At 43.7% G+C, this 26,101-nt stretch overlaps 3 protein-coding genes across 5 annotated transcripts in view; 2 read left to right on the top strand and 1 right to left on the bottom strand.

Annotated features, from left to right (window-relative positions):
- Positions 1-17,474, bottom strand: part of TMX2 (thioredoxin related transmembrane protein 2) — a 26,697-nt gene extending 9,223 nt beyond the window's left edge. For 2 of the 3 annotated variants that reach the window (XM_055356159.2, XM_031016026.3), the window contains exon 1: positions 17,012-17,399. In XM_055356159.2, coding sequence (XP_055212134.2) covers positions 17,012-17,263 — 252 coding nt within the window. In that variant the 5' untranslated portion in view covers positions 17,264-17,399. Of the gene's footprint in view, positions 1-17,011 lie in introns of all 3 variants that reach the window. The other variant, XM_004051201.5, reaches the window with a different exon arrangement.
- On the top strand, positions 13,507-14,007 carry LOC101144515 (peptidyl-prolyl cis-trans isomerase A-like). The gene has a single exon (XM_055356161.2). It carries the CDS (start codon positions 13,519-13,521, stop codon positions 14,005-14,007), a length of 489 nt encoding a protein of 162 aa, XP_055212136.1. The 5' UTR covers positions 13,507-13,518.
- MED19 (mediator complex subunit 19) lies at positions 17,432-26,101 on the top strand. Its single transcript, XM_004051209.5, has 5 exons — positions 17,432-17,853; positions 24,590-24,846; positions 25,004-25,100; positions 25,418-25,512; positions 25,709-26,101. Exons 1-5 carry the CDS (start codon positions 17,586-17,588, stop codon positions 25,775-25,777), a joined length of 786 nt encoding a protein of 261 aa, XP_004051257.1. The 5' UTR covers positions 17,432-17,585; the 3' UTR covers positions 25,778-26,101.

Below are 26,101 nucleotides of genomic sequence, written 5' to 3'. Positions count from 1 at the left end.
GATTTTTTTGGTCTCAAAAAAAAAAAACAAAAAAGGCTGGGTGCGGTGGCTTACCCTTGCAATCCCAGCACTTTGGGAGGCTGAGGCGGGCAGATCACCTGATGTCAGGAGTTCAAGACCAGCCTGGCCAACATGGCAAAACTCCGTCTCTACTAAAAATACAAAAATTAGCTGGGCGCAGTGGCGCATGCTTGTAATCCCAGCTACTTGGGAAGCTGAGGCAGGAGAATCGCTTGAACCAGGGAAGCAGATGTTGCAGTGAGTGGAAATTGCACCACTCCACTCCAGCCTGAGCAAGAGCGAAACTGGATCTCAAAAAAAAAAAAAAAAAAAAAAAAAAAACGGAAAGAGTGGCACTTTTAAGATATCAATCTGAAGAATGTTAAAGGAAACACATTACAGAATTTAAAAATTTACTGAATTAAAAATAACTCAATATTTGTAATAAAATCTTGTTTTAACTAATTTAAGTTTTGTGTTAGTGCGTTTTTTATATATTAAAGACTAATCTCTAGAAAGATATGATTTTCTTTAATCATAGCCAACCGAATTATACAACCCCTTTAAAAATTCCTTCTTACTAAGCTTATTATGACTTACATAGATCATTCACAATGGTTAGGCTGTTTTACCCTAAATGTCTCTCTCTCTCTCAAGCAACCCAGTTATTTTACTTGAGGGCAAAAATTCACTCTACAAGATTCTTGGTTTTCTTGTTTTTGTTTTTCTTTGAGACGCAGTTTCACTCGTTGCCCAGGCTGCAGTGCAATGGTGCGATCTCCGCTCACTGCAACCTCCGCCTCCTGGGTTCAAGCGATTCTCCTGCGTCAGCCTCCCGAGTAGTTGGGATTACAGGCGCCCACCACCAATGCCTGGCAAATTTTTGTATTTTTAGTAGAGACGGAGTTTTGCCATGTTGGCCAGGCTGATCTTGAACTCCTGACCTCAGATGATCTGCCCACCTCGGCCTCCCAAAGTGCTGGGATTACAGGCATGAGCCACCATGCCTGGCCTTTTTTTTTTTTTTTTTTAAGACAGTTTCACTCTTGTTGCCCAGCCTGGAGTGCAATGGTGTGATCTCGGCTCACTGCAACCTCCGCCTCCCAGGTTCAAGTGATTCTCCTGCCTCAGCCTCCCAAGTACCTGGGATTATAGGCGCCCACCACCATGGCTGGCTAATTTTTGTATTTTTACTAGAGAAGGGGTTTCACCATGTTGGCCAGGCTGGTCTCGAACTCCTGACATCAGGTGATCCACCCACCTCGGCCTCCCAAAGTACTGGGATTACAGGCGTGAGGCACCATGCCCACCGCATGCATATACACACATACACACACACGTGTATATACACACACATACACACACGTGTATATACACACACATACACACACACGTGTATATACACACACATACACACACGTGTATATACACACACGTGTATATACACACACACACACGTGTATATACACACACACGTGTATATACACACACATATACACACGTGTATATATACACACATATACACACACGTGTATATATACACACATATACACACACGTGTATATATACACATATACACACACTATATATATACACATATACACACACTATATATATACACATATACACACTATATATATACACATATACACACACTATATATACACACATATACACACACGTATATATACACACGTATATATACACACGTATATATATACACGTATATATACACACGTATATATATACACGTATATATACACACTATATATATACACGTATATACACACTATATATACACGTATATATACATATATACGTATATATACACGTATATATACACACGTATATATATACATATATACGTATATATACACATATGTATACACGTATATATATATATATACGTATATATATATATATTTTGTGTGTGGGGGGGGGGGGACGGAGTCTTGCTCTGTTGCCCAGGCTGGAGTGCAGTGGCGTGATCTTGGCTCACCACAACCTCCATCTCCCAGGTTCAAGCGATACTCCTGCCTCAGTCTTAGTAGCTGGGACTACAGTGCATGCCACCATGCCTGGCTAATTTTTGTATTTTTAGTAGAGTCGGGGTTTCACCACGTTGGCCAGGCTGGTCTCAAACTCTTGACCTTGTGATCCAACCTGTCTCGGCCTCCCAAAAGTGCTGGGATTACAGGCATGAGCCACTGCGCCCTACCCGCTTTTATATATTTTTAAGCCAATTAATTAGAGCTCTTTATATATTTTCAGGAGTGAAAATATTGTATACACACACATAAATATATAGACTTATTAGGTATGCCAATAGAAGCACATGGCATAGACTCATAACAACCTCCTTTTTGTTCCATTTTTTAAAAATCCTACCCTAGGCAGCTGTCAGCTAAACAGCCTTAAATTTGCATATTAAAGGCAACTCAGGTGAAAATCAGATAGCAAAATTTACATCATAAGGTAAGAAGAGAAAGTCTGGTGTGCTAGAGGGAAATTAAAAGGGTTTCAATTGCCAATTGAACGTAAAATTATATAAGTCTATTATAAAGGCCTTTAAATACACACACACACAGTTCCCATAGCTATTAATTCAATACTTTTGCCATGAGACAAATACAACTTCACCGACTTGCAAAAAAACAGAGAACAGTGGTTTTTATCTCAGTCGAAAAGTAACAGCCGATCTAAAGCAGGCAGAAAAAAAAACAGAACCTAGAACTCTATATAGTTTTCAGTTTGACCTTAGGACTCTTTTTTCTTAATGCAAATGTGCACAAAGACTTTATTACTTCCATTTTATATCAATTCTGGCAAGTAGAGGTGCCATAAAACCTATGAAGGACCCGAAAAGGGGACATTCTCCTCATTTTCTCCTTAGTCTTAGATTTGTTTCTCGCCTTTTTTTTTTTTCTCCTTAGAGGAGCTGAGCTGTAGCCTAGGGTTCTTGTGTGGTGGATTGATGTGTGGTGGATTGATGCGTGCTGCTTCCAGGCAGGACTCCACAGTGTCACCACTGAGTTGTTTCTGCCCTCTTAAGTGTCTCTCTCCAGAGGTCTGTGACCTCTGAGAGGGCTCAAAACGCTGGGTGATCAGCCCTCATGTGCGTTTCCTGGATGAGCCATTTTTTAAATTAATTGTTTTTGGGGATTAATCCCTAAAGGGATTTCCCTTTAGGGCCGCTGTACGTCTTGGGGGTCAACCCCTGGACACTCCCACAAGGCCCCCAGTCACCCAGGGGCACCTTTCAGCTGGGAAGAGCAAACACCCTTTCTCTTCAGAGCTGAAAAACTCAGTCTCTATGAAAGCAACAGTTCAGTTCCTCACACAAATGCACACAGATGAACCGAATCAAGATAAATTTTAGGAGAAAAAGCAATAGAGAATTCCCTTCAGAATGAATATCCAAACTACAATCAGGATCCTTAAACAACAACTTCCTAGCAAAAAACCAGCTCAGAAAAAATCAAGAACCATCAGCCCTTGAAGGGAGGTCCGGGGCTCAGGACGACTTAACAGTTCCACCGAAGGAGAAGCTCGAACTCAGTGGGGCTTCAATGGGCCCCTGCTGGTACCTTACCTCCAGTTTCGGGCAACTCCTTTGGGGTTCTGAGTCTTCTCTGAGGCCAACGCTGGGAGCCATATTACTGTTGCCAAAAACAGTCAAACTCACAGTGAAACCCCATCTCTACTAAAAATACAAAAAATTAGCCAGCCTGTAGTCCCAGCTACTCGGGAGGCTGAGGCAGGAGAATGGCGTGAACCCGGGAGGCGGAGCTTGCAGTGAGCCGAGATGGCGCCACTGCACTCCAGCCTGGGCAACACAGCGAGACTCCATCTCAAAAAAAAAAAGAGTGAAACTCTGTAAAATATTTTCAGAGATTTATTCTGAGCCAAATATGAGTGACCATGGCCCATGACACAGCCCTCAGGAGGTCCTGAGAACATGTGCCCAAGGTGGTCTGGGTAGAGCTTAATATTTTAGAGAGGCATGAGACATCAATCAAATACATTTAAGAAATACATTGGTTTCGTTCAGAAGGGCAGGACAACTCAAAACGGGGCTGTAGGTAAATTTAAACATTTTCTGGCAGACAATTGGTTGAGTTTGCCTAAAGACCTGGGATTCACAGAAAGGAATGTTCAGGTTATGATAAAGGATTGAGGAGGCCAAGTTTTATTGTGCAGAGGAAGCTCTCAGCGGACTTCAGAGAGAGCAGGTTGTAAATCGTTTCTTATTGGACTTAAAAGGGTGCCTAGCTCTTAGTTGATTATTTCCTGGATCTGAGAAGGAAGGAAAACAAAGGGGAGAGGGGATTCTCTACAGAATGTGGATTTTTCCCAGAAGAGACTTTGCAGGGCAATTTCAAGGTATGGGAAGGAAACAGATTTTGGGGTAAAACATTTTTAGTTTCTTCCTTGTTATGCCAGAGTCAGATAGGAAAGTAAGTCACAATAGATATCCAGGGTTAAATAAAACCCATCTGATGAGAATTTATGGTTTTTAGGGCATGATTACCCAGACCCCTTAGAAAGGAATTTGGGCAAGATAAAAAAATCATAGCTTAGTCCTCAGTCCCCTCTCTTGGCCAAAAAGCATTCCATAGAATGTATGTGTAGACCAACAAACACCAGCAGGTCCCAACGTGCTAGAAAACCTCATTCCTAGAGTTGTCTGATTTGGCCATCTGGCAGGGTCCCACAGGACTAGGAAGGCTTGTTTCTAGAGTCCTTTGATTTGATGGTAATAGTTTTAAATATTAGCGATTTGGATAATGGGGGGAGGACATGGTCTGACCTGATGTAATAGCCAATTGTTTAAGGGGTGAAATGGAGTCAGACTTAGTCTAAAAAAAAAATCCCGGATCAGATCTATTTTCTGAGCTATTATGATCCGGGTCTTTAACTGTGCCTTTGCCTTTTGCTGTATCTGGCATAATATTTACAAGAAATGCCTAATGCTAATATAATAATAAATATCATAAAGACAGTGAAGATTTGGGCGTTCAGGGTTATAGGTAGAATCTGAGGGCAGTAAACAACCCAATCAGCCAGGAAAAACCCTGCATGCATCATCATATTCTTTGAATAGACTTACAGTGTGTTTGTACTCCTTAATAAGGGTTATTTGAACCCTGTGATAAATCTTATTTGAAAATTGTGATACCAATATTAAATTAGAATGTAATAAATTTAATCTCTCCGCCAATTTATCTCCATAGGTATAGCATCCTGAGGGAGGATATAAATTAAATGGGAGAAATGCCTGGTCCTTGGTGTTTAAATTGTTACAGACTTATTAAAAGTAGAAACCTATTTTTCCCACAACTTTTGTATTGCACCATATACTGGTATTTGGGAAAAAAGGTTTTGTCACAGGAGAAGTCATATAATTCTACAGTGTTTTTTCCTTGGCAGGACTCCCTATGGCTAAGGGCCTTAAGAGTCAAAAGACTTATAGTCAATTGTTTTAGGCCATATAGGAATGGATGTGAACAGGCATTCATTACTTCTTAAAATTATTAAGTAAAAAAAAAAAAGCCAACAATAAACCCAAAAAACAAAGTTACAAGACTGACTTTTTTTTTTTTTAATCTTATTTTTTATGGAGACGGAGTCTGGCTCTGTCGCCCAGGCCAGAGTGCAGTGGCGTGATCTCGGCTCACTGCAACCTCCGCCTCCCGGGTTCAAGCAATTCTCCTACCTCAGCCTCCTGAGTAGCTGGGACTACAGGCGCATGCCACCACGCCTGGCTGATTTTTTGTATTTTAGTAGAGATGGGGTTTCACCATGTTGCCCAGGGTGGTCTCGAACTCCTGACCTCAGGAAATCCGCCCACCCCAGCCTACCAAAGTGCTAGGATTACAAGAGTGAGCCACCACGCCCAGCACACTGACTTATTTTTAACTTTTATGTGTTGAGCTACTGTAAGCTTGGTTTCTGTTACAGACTTATAGCAATTAGCTATACAAAACATAAGCATCATTCTGAAAAATAATTTAAAATATGTATATATACATATCTATATCTGTAGATACATTTATCTTCATGACTTATAATTTGGAGTATTATACCCAGGAGGCTTTGTTCCATGGTATTTTATAATGTTAGTAAATATTTTTCCTTAATTTTATAGTAAGCAGAAAATTTTTATGGTTGGGGTGGATGCAGAAGTAACACATAATAGTTTAGAAGGCAACCAATTTTGTTTTACCAGCTGTTTGGGCATTTTTAGTACCCCCTTCTTGATTTGGAGGGTTTAATCTTGACCTTTTTTTTTTTCTTCGAGATAGAGTCTCACTCTGTCGCCCAGGCTGGAGTGGAGTGGCACAATCTCAGTTCACTGCAACCTCCACCTCCTGGGTTCAAGCGATTCTCCTGCCTCAGCCTCCCAAGTAGCTGGAATTACAGGTATGTGCCACCACACCTGGCTAATTTTTGTATTTTTAGTAGAGACAGGGTTTCATTCTGTTAGCCAGGCTGGTCTCAAACTCCTGACCACAAGTGATCCACCCGCCTCGGTCTCCCAAAGTGGTGGGATTACAAGCGTGAGCCACCTCGACCAGTCAATCTTGACCTAATTTTATCCCTCAAAACCAGCCCTTATAACCTCATGTGCCCTGGCCCAAAGGGAGGCAGCTTGTATAGTTTTAGCAGCAGAGCATTAGCAGAGAAACAGATCCAGGGTCAGTGGGATACCAAATGAGGGAGATTCATGTTTCTAGTCTTCAGAATACCATGATTTCGGTTTCCTTGGAAGTAAAACAGGGAGAGATAAATAATGGCTTAATCTGCACTTAAAAAGTCAGGGCTTAGTTTTTGCCATCAGCCCCGATAAATGCTCCACACAAAAGGCTATGCAATGGAGGATTTACATGAGCAGATTTACGTCTTCAGTTTTACAGTACTAGAAAGGGGAAAACATCCCCCAATTAGATGTAGAACCCATTTTCTTTTCTTTTTTTTTTTTTTTTTTTTTTTTTTGAGACACAGTCTCACTCTATTGCCCAGGCTGGAGTGCAGTGGCGCAATCTTGGCTCACTGCAACCTCTGCCACCCGAGTTCAAAGTGATTCTCCTGCCCCAGCCTCCCGAGTAGCTGGGATTACAGGCGCCTGCCACCGCACCCAGCTAATTTTTGTATTTTTAGTAGAGACACGGTTTCACCACCTTGGCCAGGCTAATCTTGAACTCTTGACCTTGTGATCCACCCGCCTCAGCCTCCCAAAGTGCTGGGATTACAGCTGTGAGCCACCACGCCCGGCCTTATAGTACCCATTTTCATAAGACATTTAGGTAAAAGGGGTTACAACTACCTTAGATAAAGCTTGTTTAAACATCTTACATTTTACAGTTCTATTAATCTGTATGTTTTTGTGTTCTGGTCCCAGGAAGCATTTTTTTTTTTTTTTTTTAATCCCCAGACCATTTTACCTTTTCTGGTACAAAGGGTTTGGGTTCCCAGCATGGGGTTGCATCTGTAAGACCTATGAGGGACAGGATATTTGGTAAGGCTTCTTAAACAGACCTATGATTCTGTAGGAGGGCACCCATGTAAAACGGGCCCTCTTAACCTCCAAATTTACCATGACCTGGGTAATAGACATATTTGGTGGGAGGATATCCCAGTTATCATAAAGCTAGTGCAACATGGCTTGTATATGAAACATACTAACTGCTTCATCTGGGGTACTTCACTTGGTATTTTAAAGGGAGAGTTGGGCAGTTCCCTTCTCAGGGCAAAGAGATCTTATAATGGCATTATCTGGCCCACTAGGCTGATTACTTTTTCAAGAATAAACCCCCTTTGCATTTGGATCATATATACTCAGTGACTGTTCAGTAATGAGTTCTGGGTCCTGCATTAATTCAAACAAGCTCTTAAATTCTGTAGCATTTAAAATTAAGAATTTTGTCCTTAAAGCAGTTATCTTCACAATCCACTAAAGTTTTTTTTTAAAAAAAGAAGCTGAATGATACCAATCTACAAAATGGAACAATTCCTTTACATTACACCCTTTGGTTTTAAATAGTTAGTTGGTTTTGCCCTTCCCCTATATTGACTATTTTCTTGGTAACCATAGGGCTCAGAGTTTTGTTGCCCTAGCTTGTTTTGTTTTCCTTTTTAAAAAAAAAAAAAAAAAATCCATTTAGTTTTATCTGTATAATTTTCTTCATTATAAAGCAACTCTTAGCTTATTATTATTATTATTATTATTATTATTTTGAGACAGAGTCTTGCTCTGTCACCCAGGCTGGAGTGCAGTGGTGTGATCACAGCTCAATGCAACCTCCGCCTGCTGGGTTCAAGCAATTCTCCCATCTCAGCCTCCCGAGTAGCTGGGATTACAGGCACTCGCCACCATGGCCGGTTAATTTTTGTATTTTTTTAGTAGGACAGGGTTTCACCACGTTGGCCAGGCTGGTCTCGAACTCCTGACCTTGTGATCCGCCTGCCTCAGTCTCCCAAAGTGCTGGGATTACAGGTGTGAGCCACTTAGTTTCTTTCTTTTTTTTTTTTTTGCGATGAATGTTTTTTTTTTGAGACGGAGTTTCGCTCTTGTTGCCCAGGCTGGAGTGCAATGGCACAATCCCGGCTCACTGCAACCTCCGCCTCCCGAGTTCAAGCAATTCTCCTGTCTCAGCCTCCCAAGTAGCTGGGATTACTGGTGCATGCCACCATACCCAGCTAATTTTTTTTGTATTGTTAGTAGAGATGGGGTTTCATCACATTGGTCAGGCTGGTCTCGAACTCCTGACCTCAGGTGATCCATCCGCCCTGGCCTCCCAAAGTACTGGGATTACAGGCGTGAGCCACTGTACCCAGCCCAAGCCACTTAGTTTCTTAACAAAAAAGAAACTTACATTTTTTTGAGAATTGACATCCGTGTGTTTGTTTATTTATTTATTTATTTTCTTTGAGACCGAGTCTTGCTCTATCCTCCAGGGTGGAGTGCATTGGCACAATCTCAGCTCACTGCAACCTCTGCTTTCCGGGTTCAAGGGATTCTCCTGCCTCAGCCTCCCAAGTAGCTGTGATTATAGGAACACGCCACCACGCCCAGCTAATTTTGTATTTTTGTACAGATGGGGTTTTGCCACGTTGACCAGGCTGGTCCCGAACTGCTGAGTTCAGGTGATCCACCCGTCTCAGCCTCCCAAAGTGCTGGGATTATAGGCTTGAGCCACTGCACCCCAGCCAATAAAATTTTAATAAAAGCATATTTTATGTTTCTACTATCTTAACTTCTAGTAACCCAAATTTCCAGTGGGGGAAAAAAAAACTTGAGGGTTTAAACATGACTTTAAGATTTTTAAATCACTGGAGAGTTTTACCAAGGTTATGTAAATTAAAAGGCATCTGAGCTAGCTTTTACCAATGTGATAAGCACTTACATTTTTTAAATTACTTGATTAGAGCTCTTTCATGTAGTTTGGCAGTGAAGTATCACTTCTATATGACACATATAAAGATACAGATATAACAGGCATGCAGAATAAAAGCCATGTTCAAAAGATACTTTATTTGCCTGTTTTCAAAAACAATTTTTCTCCCTTACTTTAGATAATTAGTAAAAGTTACAGGACACAACAAAAGGTGAAGGGGAGAGCCACCTTTCAAGGCCTTTTCAAAAGAGAAAGAGGGCCGGGTGCAGTGACTCACGCCTGATTTTATTGTCTCAACTCTTTTATCTTTTTCTTCTCCTTTTTAAAAAATTCCTTCACTGAAGCTGTGCGCGGTGGCTCACACCTGTAATCCTAGCACTTTGGGAGGCTGTGGTGGGAGGATCGCTTGAGCTCAGGAGTTCGAGACCAGCCTGGGCAACACAGTGAGACCTCCTCTCCACAAATGATTTTTAAAAATTAGCTGGGCATGTATGTTGGCACGTGCCTGTACTCCCATCTGCTTGACAGGCTCAGGTGGGAGGATGGCTTAAGTGCAGCAGGTTGAGGCTGTAGTGAACTGCGACCATGCCACTGCACTGTAGCGTGGGTAAGAGAACAAGACCCTGTCTCCCCCCTCAATTTTTAAAATTAATTTAAAAAATAAATAAATAAAATTACTTCAATGAGAAGGAAGAAATCTCAACTCTTATTGCCTGGTTAGTCCTGGGCAAGTCCAATCCAGGGAGGGCCTAGCTGGTGTCTCAAATTAATAGGTCTATGATTAGCAGCCCCCCACGTATTGGTGGGATACTACAGGAAACACACACATAAACACCATCCTTAACTGTCTATGAAAACAAGAGTCTTTCGCTATCTTAGCCTATTTTTGAAAGTAAATATTTTGGGGGAATGTGAGGGTTATATCATCTGGTATTCTGAACCTAGAAAATTACCTCTGAGACTTTCCATGAAAAAGGCTTATTGGCTTAAGTCGCTAAGTAAACTGGCTTTATTTAAAAAACATTTTAGACCAGGCACAGTGGCTTATACCTGTAATCCCAGCACTTTGGGAGGCCGAGGCTGGTGGATCACCTGAGACTGGGAGCTTGAGAACAGCCTGACCAACATGGAAAAACCCCATGTCTACTAAAAATACAAAATTAGCTGGGCATGGTGGCACATGCCTGTAATCCCAGCTACTCAGGAGGCTGAGGTTGTGGTGAGCCAAGACTGAGCCATTGCACTCCAGCCTAGGCAACAAGAGCAAAACTCCATCTCAAAAAAAAAAAACAAAACTTTATTTATTTAAATAAAACATTGATTGATTGATTGATTGATTGATTGGAGATGGAGTCTCACTCTGTCACCTAGGCTGGAGTGCAGTGGCACGATCTCAGCTCACTGCAACCTCTGCCTCCCAGTTCAAGCAATTCTCCTGCCTCAACCTCCCGGGTAGCTGGGATTGCAGGCACACACCACCACACCCGGCTAATATTTTGTATTTTAGTAGAGACGGGGTTTCACTGTATTGCCCAGGATGGTCTCGAACTCCTGAGTTCAGGCAATCCACATGCCTTGGCCTCCCAAAGTGCTAGGATTACAGGCATGAGCCACCGTACCTGGCCTGAGAAAAAACAAAACAAAACAAAAAAAAACAGCTATCTTTCTAGTACCCATAAAAAGATACAGAAAGAACACAGCCTTAGAAACTCCCTTGGCAAGATTTTTAAAAGACAGAAATCAGATTCAAAACACAAGTTAAAATTCTTTGTACACTCAAACTGCTTGTTTTGGATCCCCTGAAGGGCCTGCAAAAAGGCACTATGATCTGTGGTCTAGTGGCTGGCAATAAACTGGTTAGCTGCTGCAGCGTGGGTTCGATTCCTTGTAAGGTAACACTCCATTGCAGATGCAAGTCTTTTAACTCAGAGGAAAACAAAGAAACACTTATAAAAATTAGTTTGAAGCCAGGCACGATGGCTCACGCCTGTAATCCCAGCACTGTGGGAGGCCAAAGCGGGCGGATGGCTTGAGGCCAGGAGTTCGAGATCAGCCTGACTAACGTGGCGAAACTCTGTCTCCACTAAAATACAAAAATTAGCCGTGTGTGATGGCACACGCCTGTGATCCCAGCTACTCAGGAGGTTGAGGTATGAGAATCGCTTAATCTGGAGGCAGAGGTTGCAGTGAGTAGAGATCATGCTAAAGCACTCCAGCCTGGGCAATAGAGCAAGACTCTGTTTCAAAAAAAAAAAAAAGTTTTGTTTTGAATTTCCATTTGTGACTCCTGACTTTTGGGGGTACTCATTCGTTATTGGTACCATATACACAATAAACACATGTATAGACATATACATACATATATAGACACATGTATCGATACAAAAGCCAAAGACTAGAGAGTTTAATTCAAAAGAGAGAAGAGTTTTAAACCTGACATGAACCCATTAGTGACTTTTGGGGCTCTATAAGGAAAACGAGAGGCCCCAAAAGAGAGGGTCAGTGGCACCTTTTTTTTCGTATTTTTAGTAGAGATGGGGTTTCACCACGTTGGCCAGGCTGGTTTTAAACTTCTGACCTCAGGTAATCCACCCGCTTCAGCTTCCCAAAGTGCTGGGATTATAGGCGTGAGCCACCGCGCCCAACTAGTGGCACCTTTTTTTTTGTCTTCCTCAAGGGATCTCAGGGTTGTCAGAAGTCCCATCTAGACCCCTTTAAGGGTTATCGAAGGTGGCAAAAGGAAGAAGTAGAAGTACATGGAACAACAAGTTTTGGAGAAGCCAATTTGGAGAGATTTTAAGCTTCCCCAAAAGGCTAATGAAATTTTACATTTTCAAGGCAGGGTGCAGTCGTTCATGCGTGTAGTCCCAGCACTTTGGGAGGCTGAGGGAAAATGTACCACTTGAGCCCAGGAGTTCAAGATCAGCCTGTGCAACATGGTGAAACCCCATCTCTACAAAAAATACAAAAATTAGCCGGGCGTGGTGGTGTGCACCTGTAATCCCAGCTACTCAGAAGGCTGAGGTGGAATACTTGAGCCCGGGAGGTCAAGGTTGCAGTAAGGTGACATTTCACCATTGCACTCCAGCCTGGGCAACAGAGTGAGACCCTGTCTCAAAAAAAAAAAAAAAAAAAAAGACTAAGAAAAAAGAAATTTTACATTTTTCTCAGCAAAGATCATGCCAACAAGAAAGGAAGTGAACACAAGGACTAAACATAATTTTTTTTAAAGGGGGTTTCAGTCAACTGAAAAAATTTCCCAGGGCATGAGATCCAAAAGAGAAAAAGCAGAAAGCCTTTAAAAAATAAAAAAATTGGCCAGGCACAGTAGTTCACGCCTGTAAGCCCAGCACTTTGGGAGGCCGAGGCAGCTGGATCACGAGTTCAGGAGATCGAGACCATCCTGGACAACATGGTGAAAACCCGTCTCTACTAAAAATACAAAAAATTAGCCGGGCGTGGTAGCGTGCACCTGTAATCCCAGCTACTCAGGAGGCTGAGGCAGGAGAATCGCTTGAACCCAGGAGATGGAGGTTGCAGTGAGCCAAGATTGCACCACTGCACTCCAGCCTGGGTGACAGAGCGAGACTCTGTCTCAAAAAAAAAAATATATATATATATATATATATAGCCTGAATATCAGCTTTTAGTTAAGCCAACTTCTGACCAGAAAGCTCTTTTTAAAAATCCTTTGTGGCTGGGTGCGGTGGCTCACACCTGTAATCCCAGCACTTTGGGAGGCCAAGGCGGGCGGATCATGAGGTCAGGAGTTAGAGACCAGCCAGGCCAACATGGTGAAACCCCGTCTCTACTAAAAATACAAAATTTAGCCAGATGTGGTGGCAGGCACCTGTAGTCCCAGCTTCTCGGGAGGCTGAGGCAGGAGAATTACTTGAACCCAGGAGACGGAGGTTGCAGTGAGCCAAGATCACACCACTGAACTCCAGCCTGGGCAACAGAGTGACACTCCATCTCAAAAAAAAAAAAAAAAAAAAGCGGGGGGTGGTTATTTCAGAATAAATGAATGGAGGAAAACAATGACATAGATAAAACTAAGCAGACATAAAAAGTTGGGCAAAGAGGCTTTGCTGCCACCACCAGGAGCCCTGTACTATCAGCCATGGTCAACCCCACCGTGTTCTTCGACATCACCGTGGATGGTGAGCCCCTGGGCCGCGTCTCCTTCGAGCTGTTTGCAGACAAGGTTCCAAAGACAACAGAAAATTTTCGTGCTCTGAGCACTGGACAAAAAGGATTTGGTTGTAAGAGTTCCTACTTTCACAGAATTATTCCAGGGTTTATGTATCAGGGTGGTGACTTCACACGCCATAATGGCACTGGTGGCAAGTCCATCTATGGGGAGAAATTTGATGATGAGAACTTCATCCTAAAGCATACAGGTCCTGGCACCTTGTCCATGGCAAATGCTGGACCCAACACAAAAGGTTCCCAGCTTTTCATCTACACTGCCAAGAGTGAGTGGTTGGATGGCAAGCATGTGGTCTTTGGCAAGGTGAAAGAAGGCATGAATATTGCAGAGGCCATGGAGCGCTTTGGGTCCAGGAATGGCAAGACCAGCAAGAAGATCACCATTGCTGACTGTGGATAAGTCTAGTAAGTTTGACTTGTTTTGTCTTAACCACCAGACCATTCCTTCTGTGCTCTCCTCTCAGGAGAGCACCCCTCTACCCCATTTGCTCGCAGTATCCTAGAATCTTTGTGCTCTCACTGCAGTTCCCTTTGGGTTTCGTGTTTTCCTTGTTCCCTTCCATGCCTAGCTGGATTGCAGTTAAGTTTATGATTATGAAATAAAAACTAAATAACAACAACAATAAAAAGCTGGGGAAAGAAAATAAAGAATGAAAACAAATTCTAAGAGGTTATAAAAGGTTTATGGAAATTTTATCTTGTCTAGTCAAAGCTGATCAAGATTAGACAGATTTGTTTGTAAAGTTTATTAAAATCAGCTTTAGTATTAAAAGCACATTAATACATATATATTATATATATAAAATATATATATTTTTATTTTATTTATTTATTTATTTTGAGACAGAACTTTGCTCTTGTTGCCCAGGCTGGAGTGCAATGGCACGATCCTGGCTCACTGCAACCTCTGCCTCTCAGGTTCAAGTGAATCCCCTGCCTCAGCCTCCAGAGTAGCTGGGATTACAGGCACCCACCACCACACCCAGCTAATTTTTTGTATTTTTAGTAGAGACGGGGTTACACCATGTTGGCCAGGCTGGTCTCGAACTCCTGAGCTCAGGAAATCCACCCGCCTCAGCCTCCCAAAGTGCTGGGATTACAGATGTGAGCCACCATGCCTGGCCAAGTGTCTTATTTTCAAGGAGGCTCATGGAAAGCATGGGAAGAATGCTGACAAATAAAGGTTTCTGATAACTTTGAAACTGTATCACCAGACTGGGTAAAAATTTCCAAAGTCTAATGAAAAAAAACTGGACTCATAAAATTGCTAACCTCCAGACTAATGTTTTCCATTTTTCACCCACTCTTCTGACTTACAATCACTAAAAATTAAAACGGCCTTTTTTGGCTTGGCGCAGTGGCTCACACCTGTAAATCCCAGCTCCTTAGGAAGCCAAGTCAGGAGGATCCCTTGAGCTCAGGAGTTCAAGACCAGCCGGGGCAACATCAAGAGACCCCACCTTGAAAAAAAAATTTTTTAAATTAGCCAGGTGTGTAGTGCACGCCTTTGGTTCCAGCTACCTGGAAAGCTGAGATGGCAGGATGGCTTTGCCCAGGAGGTTAAGACTACAGTGAGCCATGATCACATCACTGCACTCCAGCTTGGATGACAGAGCAAGACCTTGTCTCAAAAAAAAATCCAAAAAACTAAAAACCCTGCCTTTTTCCTAAGGCCTGACCAGCTAAAGCTAGTCAACCTGACTTTGAAAAAAAAAAAAAAATCACCACAAAAGCTTATATTTGGACAAACTTTACACACAACCTACAATCTAGGAAAATAGATTGCTATTAATCTTCCCAACTGACTGCCCTCCAGACTCTAAAGAAACTGGTTTATAGACTATACCAGATATTAAGCTTTGTTTGTCTTGTTCCATAGAAATGTCTCTCTTATTAAATACCTGTTTGCCTACATCATATACAGAGGCCTAGCTTTGAGAACTCATCTACAATGCCATCTTCTGAAATGAGACACAACAATTTAATTGAACTGGACTATCCCCCAAAATGAGAGGCTGGTTTAATGGGATCCTTTGCCGCTCAATTACTAGCCCGATTTCTCTCTCCACAGACACCAACTCAGCTTATAGTGAAACTTCTAAGGAAGTTTCAGACAAAGGAAATAAAGAAGACCAGGGACTCACACCCCAAAATATGGCATCCTGTATGCTAATCATTTTAAATTAAAGGTCCCTGGATACCAGCAGATACTGGAAACAGCTTTACTCTGATAACTACCTTATCTGCCTAAAGTCCAGACCTGTCAAAGAAAACAACAATTACTTCTGGTCTCTTCCCTGAGTTTTCATTAACTTACCTCAGTACAAGAAGAAAGATTGAAGCCTGTCAACACACCTGGACAGATTTTTGTCAGAAACCACTGTCTGCTCTGCAGGCCCAACAGTCATTGTCCCAGGCCACTGTATGTTCTCCAGGCCACTGAATCACCCTAAAAATCATTTACGATCCACCTTAAAATCACCCACATTTTCCCATCTCCCATATTCCTATGAAGAAGGGTATATAAGCATCTGTACCCCACTGGGTCATTCTCCTGCAATTCCCTCATGTTATGCACGTTAAAATAAAATTTCTATGCTTTTCTCCTATTAATGTGCCCTTTGTCCGTTGATTTTTCAACAAACCCTCAGACAGCAAAGGGGAAGCTTTTCTTTGGCCCCTACATGCTATATGGCAGAAGGCAAAGTGCTTTAAGTTCATGTTCCAAGCAGTCCCTCCACCCATACCAAGGAAGCACAGAGATTTCTTTACAACGTATTTTTTACAATTCCTTTACAGTAGCCCCCAAATTTTATCCACTTTCGCATCTTCAGGAGCAAGCAGAGTGCCTAGAGTGTACACTCTAGAAATGTTTATTGAATTAAGAAGCGGCTGACAGTGTTGTGCAGGTAGTGTGGCCAGAAGAGTAGTTTCAAGTCCCAGGCACTCCTTAGTTGTATGACCTGGGGCAAGTCACCTAAATATACCGAGATCCATTTCTTCACCAATGCAACAGGAATATTACTACTTGCCTTGTCTACCTTACTGGCTCCTCAGGAGGCTTTACATAATGAGCGGCACTGTAAAACGTTATACACGCGTATGTACAGTTTTGATAGGGCTGTTTATTAGTCTCAATGGTGAAACAGAAAAAAATCTGGACTCAACAGTCAAAAGCTGTTGGGCCGTTGTGCAGGGGCTACGACTAACATGTTCCGTTTTCCCATCTTAAACACAAAGTTTAGACTCGATGATGGTTCGGACCCTGCACTTAATAGTCTCTAAGTCCGCTACAGGCTCGGAACCTCAGGTGTCCTCAGAGAGGTAAACCCCAGGGTTCCCAGATACACCTGCAAGGGCACGGACAGTCAAGGTCGCGGGGTACTAACACGCGGGAGGCTCACCCAGTCAAAGTCACACGGGTTACCGTCTTCGCGTTGGGTGGGCAGACCGTGGCAGAGCGGCGGCAGTTTCCTCACGAGTAGGAAGGCAGCAGAGAGCAGGGCCGACAGAAAGTAGTAAGGTTGGGCGAGCCATCGTGAAAGTCGCGGCACCGAATACACGAGAGCAATTAGAGGTGCCAAGACGGCCATCTTTTCGGCCGTAACGGCCACTGCTCGCCGGCGTCGTAGGTCTCGCCCCGCCTCCCCCACCATAACGACTGCTATTGGGCTATATCGCAAACGTACGGCCTCCAAACCCGGATTTAATTCTCTGAACGCTGTGGTAGGTCAGAACCCAAAAAAGAACTTAATATTTTATTGGTTAGTCTAGTTGTCGCTTTATCCGCCTAAGTCATTTTATTGGACTGTAGCAAGCGGAGCTAGCAGAAGACTCTAATAAGGTTAAATAGCACTTCCTGAACGTGCTCATAAGGCGACGGAAGTAGTTGTTGAAACAAGGTAGGCGGTGCCTGAGGCATCCAATGACAAGCGGCTCCTTGAGAAAGGGGGGGGTACTCCTTGAAAGCATTGTCCAATGAAAATTACCAACGCCAGACACCGAGACAGCGCCGGGGCGGAGGGTACGATGGAGAATTTCACGGCACTGTTCGGGGCTCAGGCTGACCCACCACCGCCCCCAACCGCACTCGGCTTCGGACCAGGAAAGCCTCCACCCCCGCCACCGCCTCCTGCGGGCGGGGGACCCGGCACGGCCCCGCCTCCCACTGCAGCCACGGCCCCTCCTGGCGCGGACAAGTCAGGAGCTGGCTGTGGCCCTTTTTACCTCATGAGGGAACTGCCAGGTGAGTACTCGGCCTTGCCAAAGCCAGCCAATCAAATCTTAGAGAGGAGGTGATGGGCGTGGCTCTCAGTCGGCTAGCGGAGGTGCGAGGTAACCTAGGCAACGCATACCCGGACTGTGGAGCCCTAAGTCGGAAGCGCAGTTAGGATTCACAAGCAGAGGGATGACTTGAATTCAACCAGGATGAGTTGAATTCAACCAAAGGGATGAATGGCGGATAGGGGCGCAGTGCATCTCCGTTACTGTCTTTTGCACCATGTCCAGGCTCTGTCCCTGACACTGGTTTATGTCTCTCTAAAAAATGACCTAGGGCTGGGCTCGGTGGCTCACGCCTGTAATCCCAACACTCTGGGAGGCGGAGGCGGGCGAATCACCTAAGGTCAGGAGTTCGAGACCGGCCTGGCCAACATGATGAAACCCTGTCTCCACAAGAAACACAAAAATTACCTGGGCGTGGTGGCGTATACCTTTAATTCCAGCTACTGGGGAGGCTGAGGCGGGAGAATCGTTTGAACCCCGGGAGGCGGAGGTTGCAGAGAGCCAAGATTGCTCCACTGCACTCCAGCCTGGGCGAACGAGACTCCGTCTCAAAACAAACAAAATCCAGGGTTTGAGTTTGGAACTCGAGAGGCCTGATTTAATATCTTTGGGGACCCAAAGTTTTAGTTACAGGTCTCCCACAGACTTGCTATTGGTTTGGGGCAAGTTGCCATTCTTCCTTCTAAGGTTCCGGCATTTCCTGGTCTGATCAAAAAAGGGATAAGAATCGAACCCAACTCTTTTCATTCAAAAAATTATTTTGTTGAGTACCTATGTACCAAGCACTTTTCTAAATGCTGGAGACAGTTGTGAACAAGACTGACAAGATGCTTGCCTTTTTTGGGATGTACATTTCAGTGGAGGAGGCATTGTAAACAAGATAATGTCAGAAAGTGGTTAATGCTAGGAAGAGAAAACATGATAAAAATTGAAGGTGGCCAGGCGCGTTGCTCACGCCTGTAATCCCAGCGCTTTGGGTGGCCGAGGTAGAATCCCTTGAGCCCAGGAGTTTGAGACCAGCCTGGGCAACATGGCGAGACCCAGTCTCTACAAAATATACAAGATTAACCGGGCGTGGTAATGCATGCCTGTAGCCCCAGCTACTCAGGAGGCTAAGGGAGGAGAATCGCTTGAACACAGGAGGTCGAGGCTGCAGTGAACCAAGATTGTGCCACTGCACTCCAGCCTGGGCAACAGATGAGACCCTGTCTCTTAAAAAAAAAAAAAAATTGAGGGGCAGAACTACTTTAGCTAGAGTGGCCAGAGATGCTCTCTTCACATAGCTAACATTTGAACTAAAATGTAAGCATAGACAAAGGGCCAGCCGTGTATGGACAGGAGGGAGAGACAATTGTAGATACAAGAAATGAGGTCAGAAACCCTGATGTGAGAAAAAGCTTAGAATATCTGAGGGACAGAAAATCAGTTGGACTCCAGTGAAGTGAACAAAAGGAAAGAGTGTTAGGGAGAGAGATGAAGCTGGGAGAGTTAGGCAGAGGCTTTTATAAAGCAGTAAAGGCATTTAGATTGTAAATACAAAAGGAAGCCATTTAAAAAATTTTTTTATAGACACAAGGTCTCACTGTGTCACCCAGGCTGGACTGCAGTGGTATAATCATAGCTCACTGTAACCTCCAATTCCTAGGCTCATGCTGTCGTCCCACCTCAGCCTTCCAAGTAGCTAGGACTACAGGCATGCACCACCACAGTTGGCTAACTTAAAATTTTTTTGTAGAGACTGGGTCTTACTGTGTTGCCCAAGCTGGTCTTGAACTCCTGGCCAACAGCAGTCCTCCCGCCTTGGCCTCCCAAAGTGCTAGGATTATAGGTCTGAGCCACTGTGCCCAGCCAAGGAAAGCCATTTTAACACAGGAAGTTGGTCAAATGTACTTATTTATAATCATTTAAGCAGCCACGTGACAAATAGAAAGTGGGGAAATTAGTCAGAAGTTACTGCTCAGTAGTCCAGGAAAGATAATGGTTTGAACCAGAGCATAGCAGGGCATAGAGAAGTAAATGGATACAGGATGTTAGAGGTAGAGCTGACAGGGTTGAAAAATTGAATATAGGGCCAGGCGCTGTGGCTCACACCAGTAATCCCAGCACTTTGGGAGGCTGAGGTGGGAGGATTGCTTGAGCCCAAAAGTTTGAGACCAGCCTGGGCAACATAATGAGACCCCATCTCTACAAAAAATAAAAATAAATTAGCTAGGGATAGCAGCATGCACCTGTAGTCTCAGCTACCTAGGAAGATGAGGTGGTAGAAATCACTTGAGCCCAGGAAGTTGAGGCTGCAGTGAGCCATGATTGCGCCACTGCACTCCAGCTTGGATGATAGAGGAAGACCCTGTCTCAATTAAAAATATATATTGTATATAGAAGTGAAGGAAATAGAGGAATTGATGCCTTTTTAAGTTTTCGGCTTGAATAATTGGGTGTATGGGTACGGAGACTTGGAAGATGAGGAAGGAACAAGTTTGAAGAGGTGGAAATCAAGAGTTATTTTGGACATGTTTGGTCTCCAAGATGCCTCTTTTTTTTTTTTTTTTTTTTTTAAACAGAGTTTTGCTCTTGTTGCCCAGGCTGGAGTACAATGGCGCAATCTCAGCTCACCACAACCTCCGCCTCCCAGGTTCAAGCGATTCTCCTGCCTCAGCCTCCTGAGTAGTTGGGATTACAGGCATGTGCCACCACACCCAGCTAATTTTTTATTTTTAGTAGAGACGGGGTTTCTCCCTGTTGGTCGGGCAGATCTCAAACTCCCAACCTCAGGTGATCCGCCCACCTTGGCCTCCCAGAGTGCCAGGATTACAGGCGTGAGCCACCGCGCCCAGCCTCCCAGATGCCTTTCATTGTCTCAAGTCTTATTTCCACATCATGACTTGAGGGAAATAGCAACAAATATTGGTATACTACTTTGAAGTTCACAACACCCTTACATGCAGTATTTAATATAAGTAGTATTTAATACTTAGAATAGCCCTTTGAGGTAGCATTACTGTCTACATTTTATAATTGAAAAAACTGAAACATGGAGAAGTTGACATCCCTTTGATTAGTTAGTGGTTGATGTCCACCAGCGGTTTCTTTTAATCTTTCTTTTGCCTTCCCTATTCTGATTGTAGCTATTTGTATCAGTCAGTTGACAGATATTGAATATCTGTCCTGGGCAAATGCTGGGTGTATGAGGCGGGTGAGATGGAGAGAGAGATTAGTAATGCTGTTCATTACTTTTCAAGGAGTTTAGTTAGGAATGTAAAATTTGTGGTTTAAGGATAGTGACTATATTTCCTGTCAACTCCATCTCATTTTGTGCTCATGCCTCACAACAGCAATTAACAATATCTTAGCCATCAATATTAAGAACTACCTAACGGTTTTCAAAGTGTGTTGCTATCCAGAATGACAGTGAGAATAAGATGTCACTTGAGCTAGACCTTGAATAATTCATGTTGGTGAAGAAAAATTAGGAAGAATTTTCCTAAGATGAAATAATGTGAGGGGTGTTTTTTTGAGGCGATAAGGAGATCCATTTGGATGGATCAGAAATTTTGCATAGGAGAGTAGTGGTTGATGAGGCCCCAAAGCTAAGTTGGAGTAAGATGTAATTAGCCTTGAGTGCCAGTCAAAGGAATTTGAGCTTTCTCCTGAGGGCAAAAAGAAACCATTAAGATTTGTGAACTGAGGAGTACTGCTTTCCAAAAATATCTGGAACATGTGGGTGCCATGGATTGAAACAGAGAAGCCCTGAGTGATGTTGGCAAGATTTGGAATTTCAAAACAAATTTTTTTTTTTTTATCTTGTTGGGCAGGGTGGTTCATGCCTGTAATCCTAGCACTTTGGGAGGCTGAGGCAGGCAGATAGCTTGAGTCCAGGAGTTAAAGACCAGCCTGGGCAACATAGGGAGACCCCTGTCTCTACAAAAAATACAAAAATTAGCCTAGCATGGCAGTGTATGCATGTAGTCCCAGCTACCTGGGAGGCTGAGGCAGGAAAGTAGTTTGAGCCCAGGATGCAGAGATTGCAGTGAGCTAAGATTGTGCCATTACACTCCAGTCTGGGTGACAGAGCGAGACTGTCTCAAAAAATAAATAAATATAAAAAGTAATCTTTGTAGAATAGTCAAAACTGGAATTTGAACTCTCAAGTTACAGTTTAGGAAAAGCACAGACTGCCTTCTCACCTGAGCCTTAAGGATAACCATCCGGACAGAGGAGAGCTGGCAGAGCAGGGGAAATTCAGAAGATTGTAATGGCAAGAGGCAGTGCCCAGAGTTATGAGGAGAGATACTGTGACATTGGGTCTCCTGCCATTACCCTCGCTTAGTCTTCTGAGTTGTTTGGTCGTAAAGGGAAGGAAAAGGATGAATAAGGCCTAGAGGTATAGAGGGGAAGTGCCTTGTTTATTTAATAAATATTTATTAAGCACCTAATGTGTGTACTGTGCTGGGCACTAGCGATACATGAATGAACAAGACATTGTCTGTGCCTCCAAGGAGCTTACAGTTCAGTACCTCAGTTTTCCCAAGTGAATGATTATAAACAAGCCATTTTTGTCATTTGTACCCTCTGTGTCTATCATAATTACAAATGAAGTTGTAGTTAGCCATTTCTACCCTTGCTACTAGGTCCTTATTAAGTTACTAATAAGTGTATATTTTTTAAAAAAGAATCAGCCATGCAATATTTATGTGGATAGTGCCTTGCATATATATAATACTTTTTTTTTTTTTTTTTTGAGATGGAATCTGACTCTCCCACCCAGGCTGGAGTGCAGTGGTGCAAACTCAGCTCACTGCAACTTCCACCTCCCGGGTTCAAGCAGTTCTCCTGCCTCAGCCTCCCAAGTAGCTGTGACTACAGGCGCATGCCACCACACCCAGCTAATTTTTGTATTTTTAGTAAAGATGGGGTTTCACCATATTGGCCAGGCTGGTCTCAAACTCCTGACCTCAGGTGATCTGCCTGCCTTGGCCTCCCAAAGTGCTGGGATTACAGGCATGAACCACTGTGCCAGGCCTGATACTTTATGCTTTTCAGCATATTTTCATTTGAACCTTGGGAGAAAATTATGTGTATGTAAGATAGCTATTATTCCATTCCACAGATAAGAGGAAACTGAGGCATGGAAGACAGCCAGAATAATTCTAGTTGCCTGACTTGTTTTTTTGTTTTTGTTGTTTTGTTTTGTTTGAGACAGGGTCTCACTCTCTCGCCCAGACTGGAGTGCAGTGGCCTGATCTCAGCTCACTGCAACCTCCGCCTCGCAGGGATTACAGGTGTGTGCCACTACTGTCCAGCTAATTTTTGTATTTTTAGTAGAGACAGGGTTTCACCATGTTGGCCAGGCTGGTCTTGAACTCCTGACCTCAAATGAGCTGCCCGCCTTGGCCTCCCGAAGTGCTGGGATTACAGGCGTGAGCCACCGCGCCTGGCCATTAGTTGACTGACTTCTAATCAAACATTTCTTCCTGGATGCGTGCTGTGGCTCAGACCTGTAATCCCAGCACTTTGGAAAACCGAGGCGGCGGGGGGTGGCTGATCACTTGAGGTCAGAAGTTCAAGACCAGCCTACCCAACATGGTGAACCCCCTTCTCTACTAGAAAAAAATTAGCCAGGCATGGTGGTGTGTGCCTGTGATCCCAGCTACTTGGGAGGCTGAGGTGGGAGAATCACTTGAACCTGGGAGGCGGAGGTTGCAGTGAGCCAAGATCGTACCCCGCTGCACTCCAGCCTAGGCGACAGAGCAAAACTCCCGTCTCAAAAACAAAAAACATTTATTCCTTTTAGGCAAGGCATCATACTCAGTATCACGAGGAAGAATAAAGATGTTGGTAACAAGTTAGGCAGTGGTAGCTAGAAAAAATCTCCCAGTTCTTTTCTTATGTAAAGGTGATTAGTGTTTCTTGCTAGTAAAAAAAAAGTCCTTGACAAGACCCTTAAGTCACTGGGTCATATTTGGCCCCCTGAGCATGGTTGTAGCTGAGCTGCAAGGTCGTATTTTCCTAGCTGTGTCAGAGAATATAATTTTTCACTAATACATTTTATGAGAAACACTCAGAACAGCATTTACCACGAAGCAAGCATCATGTAAATCAACTCCAGTTAATCTTAAGAGAGTGGAGTGTCTCCTTCATTGGGCTAGAGCAGTTCCTGTCTCTGCCCTATTGGATTTTTGCCTGTTTTTCCCCTTCCCATTGGAACCTACCATTGTGTTGTATTATACTTTTCATGTTATTTACTTTTGCTGTTTTTTTTTTTTTTTTTTTTTTTTGAGACAGAGTCTTGCTGTCGTCCAGGCTGGAGTGCAGTGGTGCAATCTCAGCTCACTGCAACCTCCACCTCCCGGGTTCAAGTGATTGTCCTGCCCCAGCCTCCTGAGTAGCTGGGACTACAGGCACGTGCTACCACACCTGGCTAATTTTTTGTATTTTTAGTAGAGACGGAGTTTCACCGTGTTGTTAGCCAGGATGGTCTCGATCTCCTGACCTCGTGATCCACCCGCCTCAGACTCCCAAAGTTCTGGGATTACAGGCATGAGCCACTGCATCCGGCCTGCTCTGTTTCTTTAAAAATAAATTTTAAATTTTAATATCTGCACTTAAAAAATGTCTTATTTAGGTTAATATATAGTTCTTCACTCCCTGGGTCTACTTGGAAGACTGATCTTTTTTATTTTTAATTCTGCGTTGTCTAGGTAGCACAGAGCTGACAGGCAGCACGAATCTGATCACACACTACAACCTGGAACAAGCCTATAATAAATTCTGTGGGAAGAAGGTGAAGGAGAAGCTAAGTAACTTCCTGCCTGACCTGCCAGGGATGATTGATCTGCCTGGTTCCCATGATAACAGCAGCCTCCGCTCTCTCATTGAGAAGCCCCCTATTCTCAGTAGCTCTTTTAATCCTATCACAGGGACCATGCTGGCCGGCTTCCGCCTCCACACTGGCCCGGTGAGTCCTGTTGGAGGAAGAAGGCAAATGGGGAGGCCTAAACATGGAGATGGTTTTTCTCTCCAAGTCTGTTCCTTCATAATGGAGCAGAATGGACGATAAGAGCAGGAGAGATTTCCTCCCTCTACTCACCTGGACCTTCCTTTGGTTCCTTCAGTTGCCGGAGCAGTGTCGTCTGATGCATATTCAGCCTCCCAAGAAGAAGAATAAGCACAAGCACAAACAGAGCCGTACCCAGGATCCTGTCCCCCCAGGTAAGAAGCAGTTCTATTCAAAGCAAAAAAAAAAAAAAAAAAAACCTGACCCTCTGAATCTGGTTTGAACTTCCATAGGTAAACCCAGTTAAGTTCCGTATGGAGCTCTGGACTCCTAAATTCCCCTGAAGAAGAAACCAGTGTACTGTGGTCTCTTGGGACTTGGGACAGGGACTCTAGCGGCACCTCTGTATCCTTTCTGGCCATTTGGACAAAAGCAGTTGCCCCGACTTGGGATTTTCCTGTAGTCTTCAGTGGTTCATAACAGTAGAGGATTTTGAGCTTTACAGGTGATAGGTACCTAATGTCTCCTACAGAAACACCATCTGATTCAGATCACAAGAAGAAGAAAAAGAAAAAAGAAGAGGATCCTGAACGGAAAAGGAAGAAGAAAGAGAAGAAGAAAAAGAAGGTAGAGTAGAGGCCTATTGCCACAACCCAGTGAGTTTCCCCAGTTCTCACCCCTGTCCTAAATACCCTAGAGTTCTTTGCCTCAAGTTGGACCCAAGATTGAAAACCCAAGGCAGGTTGCAGGTTTCTCCTGTACAGCCTGATCAAAGCCAAGGCTAGTTCCTAGTTGTTCTTACCCCTGCTTCTTTCTCCCCCAGAATCGACATAGTCCAGACCACCCAGGTATGGGCAGCTCCCAGGCCAGCAGCAGCAGCAGCCTCCGCTAACAGGACCACTGGACTCTTTGCCAGGATGGCTTTTCCTGCTGTACTGAACCTGCTGATAAAAGCTGCCTTCCAGGTTCTTGGACACTGCCTTGGGAGCATCCTGCAGCTGGGACAGAGGCCAGCTCCTGTTGGGCTCAGTTGAGACTAAGTAAATTTGGAGAGAGAGGGACATGCTTTTGTAGGCTCATCCCAGTTGGTTTTCTCATGGACATCTCTTCCTATCCCAGGAAGCTTACAATTTTCTTCTCTCTCTTTTGTGCAATTTGTCTGATTTAGGACTTTTTCTGTGTTTTCTTTAAAAAAAAAAAAATTACATTTATCAAA

Source organism: Gorilla gorilla, chromosome 9, assembly GCF_029281585.2.
Source record: "Gorilla gorilla gorilla isolate KB3781 chromosome 9, NHGRI_mGorGor1-v2.1_pri, whole genome shotgun sequence".
Classification (NCBI taxonomy): Eukaryota; Metazoa; Chordata; class Mammalia; order Primates; family Hominidae; genus Gorilla; species Gorilla gorilla.
The sequence above is the reverse complement of the archived record's forward strand: the minus strand, read 5'-3'. Positions and strand labels throughout refer to the sequence as shown.